Source organism: Limanda limanda, chromosome 23 (assembly GCF_963576545.1).
Source record: "Limanda limanda chromosome 23, fLimLim1.1, whole genome shotgun sequence".
NCBI classification, from domain to species: Eukaryota; Metazoa; Chordata; class Actinopteri; order Pleuronectiformes; family Pleuronectidae; genus Limanda; species Limanda limanda.
Window position 1 is genome coordinate 500542 of NC_083658.1, and position 7247 is coordinate 507788.

Consider the following 7247-nt stretch of genomic DNA (forward strand, 5'->3'; position numbering starts at 1 on the left):
TTAACATCACACAGATAGAGAATCTCCATGGCAACACAACCCGTAACAATCAGCTCTTACTGAGAAAATAACTTTACATTTTACATTTGTAGTTTCAATTCGGAGGAAGAAGAGAAACTATCAGTAATAAATAGATCAGAGACAAATGAATCTTCATTAATGTTGATGTGGAGCAGATGAAGTTTTATCACCTTGTAAATGATAAAAACTGTATTTAGGATCATGAGCAGACAGCAGGGGGCGTGTTTGAGTCGTGGTCGCTGGGCTCCGCCTCCACGTGTGCGGCGGCGCGGTGTGTGAGCAGGTGGCGGCTCAGGTGAGTTTTGCGTGTGTAGCTCTTGGCGCAGTAGACGCAGGCGAAGGGTCGCACGCTGCTGTGAGACAACATGTGTTTCTTCAGGTCGAACTTCCTCCTCAGACATTTACCACAATCTGGACACGAGAACGGCTTCTCTCCTACACAACAGACACACACACAGATACACACAAACAACATGACACACACGACACAAACGACACAAACGCACACAAATCACAGATTCAACAGACATAATGGATACACAATAAAAACACACAATAAAAACAATAGACACAACTCAAACGTGTGTGTCCAACATGACGTTGTGTTGTGTACCTGTGTGTATCCTCCGGTGCTCGGTCAGGTGACAGGAAATGGAGAAGGCCTTCCCACAGTCCTGACAGACGTAGGGCCGCTCTCCCGTGTGCGTCCTCATGTGTTTCTGCAGGTCGCCACCGGAGGGCCAGCCCTTCCCACACACCGTGCACACGTACGGGCGCTCGCCGGTGTGGCGCCGCACGTGCACGTTGAGGCCGGCGAGCGCGGTGAAGGCTTTGGGGCAGTAGGGGCAGCGGTGGGGCCGCTCGCCGCTGTGCGTGCGGAGGTGACCCTCCAGCCCGTCCCGCGTCTTGAAGCGCTTGCCGCACTGCGGACACAGGAAGCGGCTCTCGGCGCCGTGGCTGGCCCGGTGGGACTGGAGGCCGGCGAGCGAGCTGTAGGTCTTGCTGCACTGGTCACACCGGTAGGAGCGGAACGTGTGCGAGCGCTGGTGGATACGAAGCTCAGTCACACCTGGATCACATGACCACCATCAGCATCACAGGAAGTGACGGAGCAGCGTCGGACAACATTGATTAGAAAAGATGGAGTCACGAAGGTTTTACCTGAGAAGCTCAGCTCACAGAAGCGGCAGCTGTAGCGCGGCGTGGCGCCCTCCACGGCGTGCGTCTGCAGGTGCCGCAGCAGCAGCGTCTGCGAGCTGAACGCCTGCTCGCACACCGTGCACCTGAGCTCCGGACGCCGGTGCTGCAGCTTGTGGGCGTCGCGCTCCGTCGGCGACTCGAACACTTTGTCGCAGCGGCTGCAGGCGGCGCCGCCCGGGTGCAGGTGCGCCTGCTTGTGATTGGTCAGGCTGGACAGGTGGTGGAACGCCTTGTCGCACTGACCACACTGGAACACGGGCCGCGCCCGGTGGCTGCGCTGGTGCGACAGCAGCTCGGCTTTGGTCGTGAAAACGGCGTTACACTGGAAGCAGGAGAGGGTCCTGGGGGGGCGGGGCTCTGGGAGGCGGGGCTCAGGGGGGCGGGGCTCCTCGTCACGACCACCCGATGGATCCGGCAAGTTCACAACGCCCGCCGTGGTTAAGGTGGCGCCGCAGGACTTGTTGGTGCGCAGGTGACGGATGACCTGCGGACAGAGGCCACATGAGGACAGGACTCTCTGGCTCCCTCTAGTGTCAGAACCAGGAACTCACCTGAGAGCGGTAGATGAAGCACTTGCTGCACTGAGGACACTTGTGAGCCACACGCTGAGCATTGTGGGAAATGCTGTAGAGAGCGGTGACCTCAGAGCCCGACTGATCTGATTGGTCGACTGTGGAGAAAGGCAGGAGCTCATTATATAAACTGGTCTGTGTGTGTGTGTGTGTGTGTGTGTGTGTGTGTGTGTGTGTGTGTGTGTGAGTGTGTGTGTGTGTGTGTGTGTGTGTGTGTGTGTGTGTGTGTGTGTGTTTACCTGTGTCTTCTGATTGGTCGGCACAGTTTCCAGGTGACTCCTTTAATCTGCAGAAAACATGTCACATGATGAGTTTATAATCAGAAACCAGCTGAACGTGACCACGTGTGTGAGAGAAACGGCGTCTGACCCGTCCACCTGCAGCATCACGGGAGGGGAGGAGCTTTCCTCGCCAACCGCCCCTTCCTGCTCCACTGCCTCCTCCACTTCCTCCTGCTCGTCCTCCGTCATCACCACCACCTCCACCTTCACCTGCTCCGCCCCCGGCTGTGAGCGAGCGACCGCACCGGTGACGGCGTGCGTCTGTTCTCGAGCGTCAGCAGGCGCTGGCTCACGATTGGTCAGTTTGGTGAAGAGTGGGTGGGACCAGGCGGAGAGGAGGATCCTCTCGGAGTCTCGACTCACTGAGGAAACACAACAGCGACATTAAAACCAGTTAGAGTCACGTGACCCGAACCAGGAAGTGACCTCGTACCTGTGGTGGTGGCGTGGCCCAGAGAGCAGCTCTGATTGGTCAGCAGCTTCCTCAGATCTTCACGCTGCGCCTCCTGCAGACAGCCCTCCACGCCAGCAGGGGCAGCATCGAGCCAGGAGGCAGACTGAGACACACACACAAGGATTTGTGTTAATCTGCTTGTTTTTAAATGTGTGTTTTTAACGAAACACAACAACTCTCCCTGGGGGGGGGGGGGGGGGGGGGGTCACCTGTTTGAAGTCGGGCACAGGAAACATCTGCTCCGTCCTGGACAGGAAGTCGGACACAAGGGACTGGAGGGCGGAGTCAAAGCTCTGGTTAAACACTTCCTGGAACAGACGGAGAGATGGTCACTGTCATAGACATATATAAAGACTAGATGTCTCGTCTGCGTTGCCGGCCAATGGAGCCGGACGTCACCACATGGCGGCCATCTTGCTAGGGGGCAGCTCGCTCACCCATAACATTGTGTTGATAGTGGTAAATAACCATAACTTACTCAATTTTCAACCGATTTTGAAACGGTCTGGTTTGTAGATATGACACTGCATAAATTATTTAATTTTTTTAGAAAATAGCATAATTATTCATAAGTATGCAGTGTCATATCTACATCTCTGACGTTTATAACAAACCAGATCGTTTAAAAATCGGTGGAAAATTGAGCAAGTTATGGTTATTTACCACTAGCAACACAATGTTATGGGTGAGCGAGCTGCCCCCTAGCAAGATGGCCGCCATGTGGTGATGTCCGGCTCCGTCGAACGAGACATCTAGTCTTTATATATATATATATCTATGGTGACTGTCACATGTTGCTGTGATGATGTCAATCGACCTGTCGCAGCTGATGATGTCACTGATCTGTTGTCATCAGCTCAGAGGTCACATGACCAATGACACCATCTTATCTAACACAGTGTTTCTACCACCGACCTGCAGGAGGCGCTGTCTGTCCCCCGGGCTCCGGGTCACATGGTCAGTGAGCGTGAACAGAGCCGGGCGCCAGTCGTCCTCCTCGTGGTCCTGAGACAGGAAGTAAACACAGCTGGGTTCATAACATCTCCGTTTCCCAGGATGCACTGCTGCTGGTCACACGTCAAACACGAGTTCAAGTTGAAACGATGAGTCGTTGGACAGCTGCACTTCCTGTCTTACCGTCGCCTGGGGGCGGGGCCTGTCCAGGTCCTCGGAGTCGGAGAGGGTCACCTGCAGGAACACAGGAAGTAGAGGTGGTGTCAGTCAGCGTGTGCATCAGCGTTGCTATGGTTACGCCTGGCGTCCACACACACCTTGGCCCTCAGCGCCGCCAGCAGCACACGCCTCTGCCTGTCCGTCAGCAGCTGGGGCACCGCCTCCGTCACCATGGCAACGAAGTCCTCCAGCATCCCGTAGTGCTTCACGCTCTGATGCTGAGCGACCTGCCACATGGCCGCGGTCAGCAGGCGGAGGGGCGGGACCAGGAGGCGCAGGGAGGACAGGGGGGGAGGGGGGGCTGGGGGGGGGGGCACTCAGTGTCAATAACTCATAGTTTTAATAATTCAATCCCATAAACACATTTCTATGACAGGATAAAGACTAATGTTGTATTAATATTAGTTTGTAGTTTGAAGTGAGACCAGGTCTGAACTGAGACCAGGTCTGGAGTGAGACCAGGTCTGAAGTGAACTAGGTCTGAACTGAGACCAGGTCTGAACTGAGACCAGGTCTGAAGTGAGACCGGGTCTGGAGTGAGACCGGGTCTGGAGTGAGACCAGGTCTGAACTGAGACCTGGTCTGAAGTGAACCAGGTCTGAAGTGAGACCTGGTCTGAAGTGAACCAGGTCTGAAGTGAACCAGGTCTGAAGTGAACCAGGTCTGAAGTGAACCAGGTCTGAAGTGAGACCTGGTCTGAAGTGAACCAGGTCTGAAGTGAACCAGGTCTGAAGTGAGACCTGGTCTGAAGTGAACCAGGTCTGAAGTGAGACCTGGTCTGAAGTGAACCAGGTCTGAACCGAACCAGGTCTGCAGTGAGACCCGGTCTGAACTGAGACCCGGTCTGGAGTGAGACCAGGTCTGAAGTGAGACCCGGTCTGAACTGAGACTCGGTCTGAACTGAGACTCGGTCTGAACTAAACCAGGTCTGAAGTGAGACCAGGTCTGAAGTGAGACCCGGTCTGAACTGAGACTCAGTCTGAACTAAACCAGGTCTGAAGTGAACCAGGTCTGTAGTGAGACCAGGTCTGCAGTGAGACCAGGTCTGCAGTGAGACCCGGTCTGAACTGAACCAGGTCTGAAGTGGACCAGGTCTGTAGTGAGACCAGGTCTGCAGTGAGACCAGGTCTGCAGTGAGACCCGGTCTGGAGAGAGACCAGGTCTGAGGTGAACCAGGTCTGAACTGAGACCCGGTCTGAACTGAGACCAGGTCTGAACTGAGACCAGGTCTGAAGTGGACCAGGTCTGGAGTGAGACCAGGTCTGGAGAGAGACCAGGTCTGGAGTGACACCAGGTCTGAAGTGAGACCAGGTCTGGAGAGAGACCAGGTCTGAACTGAGACCCGGTCTGAACTAAGACCCGGTCTGAAGTGAACCAGGTCTGCAGTGAGACCCGGTCTGAAGTGAACCAGGTCTGCAGTGAGACCAGGTCTGAACTGAACCAGGTCTGGAGTGAGACCCGGTCTGAACTGAGAACAGGTCTGAACTGAACCAGGTCTAGAGAGAGACCAGGTCTGAACTGAACCAGGTCTGAACTGAGACCAGGTCCTGTGGCTCCAGGAGGACACGTCCTGCTTCCGGCTGTGAGGAACCTGGATCTAGTCCATGAGGAGTTCCTCTCATCAGCATCATAAACATAGATCTTCAGTCCTGTGTTTAAATGTGGTGTTGAATGATCTTTGATGGATGAATATCATCATTGAGTTATGATATAATTATATTATATTATATATATTAACGTGTATCTCTTTAAAGCTGCAGGAGAGACAGTGGGAACAATTCACTTTCACAACATAACGTCGCCTTCTATGATTCTTTACGTACAATAATCACTTATATGTTCAAAACATAAGCCGAAGTAATAAGGAAGTATAGCTGAGTAATAATAGCTGTAGTATTATGTGTTCTACTGAGTATTTACTTCTCTTTGAAGCTCAGTAAATGTGAAGTGTGACAGTTCTGAACGGAGTTTGGTTTGTATCGGTCCTGCTAGCTAGCTAGCTAGCTAACGTTAGCTGCTAACAGCTGCTAAGGGAAACAGGTAGTGATGAATAAACACGAACAGGATTTACCCATAATGCTCCGGGCGAGGTTCACCTGCTCTTCACCTGTCTGGAGCTCGGGTTAGCACAGCTAGCACCGTTAGCACCGTTAGCACCGTTAGCACCGCTAGCACCGACAGCTAACGGCTAGCGCTGTTTACCATGGAGCCTAGCTAACACACCGGAAGCTAAACCACGGGAGAGAAACACTTCCGCTTTCCAGACAGACAGAAGGAGAGAGAGAGAGATATACTCTTATAATTACTCTTATTAGTATTAGCAAGGAGTTACTACCGAAGATAAAACAATACTCAGAGTATTTCCACTACAAGTTATCAAGGTTTTTAATCATTAATTTAATGTACCTGTAGTAAATCAGATCCACCACCAGATGGAGACAGAGAACCATCTCTGACTCAAAATACAAATCTGCTGATGCAGCAGGTTGAAGTGTACAAGAACTCAATATTATTATATTTACCATTATTACTAATACTACTACTACTCATAAGTATTATTAGTATAATCTCAGTTCAATGTTTTTTAGTTTTGACAAGATGTGAACAAACTGTAAAGTAAAAATGTTGAAAAAGAGTTGATCACATTGTTTGGTTTGTATCTGTATTATAAAAAATGAAGCCTCACTTTTTTAAAATGATTAAAATGATTTAATCATTTTAAATTATATTTATATCATTTTAAATTATATTTATTTTTAATAGGATTATAAAAATGAAGCCTCACTTTTATAATATATATAGAATATGTGATAAATCGGTTTTTATTTACAATCTCGAATCGTATTATAGGTGTTGTTGTGATCTCTGGTTTCTTCCCACATTCATAGAATTTAAAGTTTCCCTCAGATCTGAATGTCTTCCTGCAGCAGCTTCAGTGAAGATCAGCTCCTGACTCGTCTTCCTGGGACTGTCCCACTCGTCCCCTGGTTGGACACAGATAATCTGCAGGTGTAATCCCTCTCTCTCCTCCCTCTGGGTAACTGGATTAACATGTAAGTGCAGCACAGAAACCGCCAGAACCACGACAACCAAACAGCAACCAGAGCAACCAGAGCAACCAGAGCAGTGGACCAGTGGACGAGCTGGAAAACGTTATTTCTCCTGGTCTGGATCCACCAGGAGCCGAGAGATCATCTGGATTCGTTGCTCCGTTAATCCATCACTTCTTCATCCATCTCTCCTCCTCATCCTCCTCTTCCTCTCTGCCTGCCAGTGACTCCTGATGGTTTTATCGAACCTGCGGTAAACCATCGCCCGGTTCCGCTTGTTGTGTTTTTTAATTACGCTTTATTAAATCTTAGCATTGCTTCTTCCATAGCTCGGTAGCTAACCTAGTTTTCATTTAGGGTGGATCTAATCTTTTAGCCTGGCATGGCTCGGCATGCTAATCAAGCTAGCTGTCGAACCGCCTTAATATAGCCTGGCTGCAAGTTGTTCTGGCTTTAAATTTAGCTTGGCATTAGCTTAGCGTGGTTAGAAATAAAC

At 50.9% G+C, this 7247-nt stretch overlaps 1 protein-coding gene across 1 annotated transcript; it reads right to left on the reverse strand.

The window, feature by feature from the left end:
• Positions 1–112: 112 nt before the first annotated feature.
• On the reverse strand, positions 113–3978 carry LOC132996597 (zinc finger protein 878-like). The gene is made up of 11 exons (XM_061066906.1): positions 3800–3978; positions 3666–3716; positions 3444–3533; positions 2738–2836; positions 2508–2631; positions 2163–2436; positions 2033–2079; positions 1773–1891; positions 1183–1705; positions 635–1090; positions 113–456 (listed from the first exon to the last, which is right to left on the reverse strand). Exons 1-11 carry the CDS (start codon positions 3935–3937, stop codon positions 221–223), a joined length of 2157 nt encoding a protein of 718 aa, XP_060922889.1. The 5' UTR covers positions 3938–3978; the 3' UTR covers positions 113–220.
• Positions 3979–7247: the final 3269 nt, after the last annotated feature.

Bases quoted from the DNA above. Each gene is read 5' to 3' on its own strand.
- LOC132996597 (XM_061066906.1), bottom strand. From the start codon at position 3,937: ATGTGGCAGGTCGCTCAGCATCAGAGCGTGAAGCACTACGGGATGCTG. The intron at 2,437-2,507 runs GTACGAGGTCAC...GTGTTTCCTCAG, and splicing joins GGGCCACGCCACCACCACAG to TGAGTCGAGACTCCGAGAGG. The intron at 457-634 runs GTACACAACACA...TCTGTTGTGTAG, and splicing joins GCACCGGAGGATACACACAG to GAGAGAAGCCGTTCTCGTGT.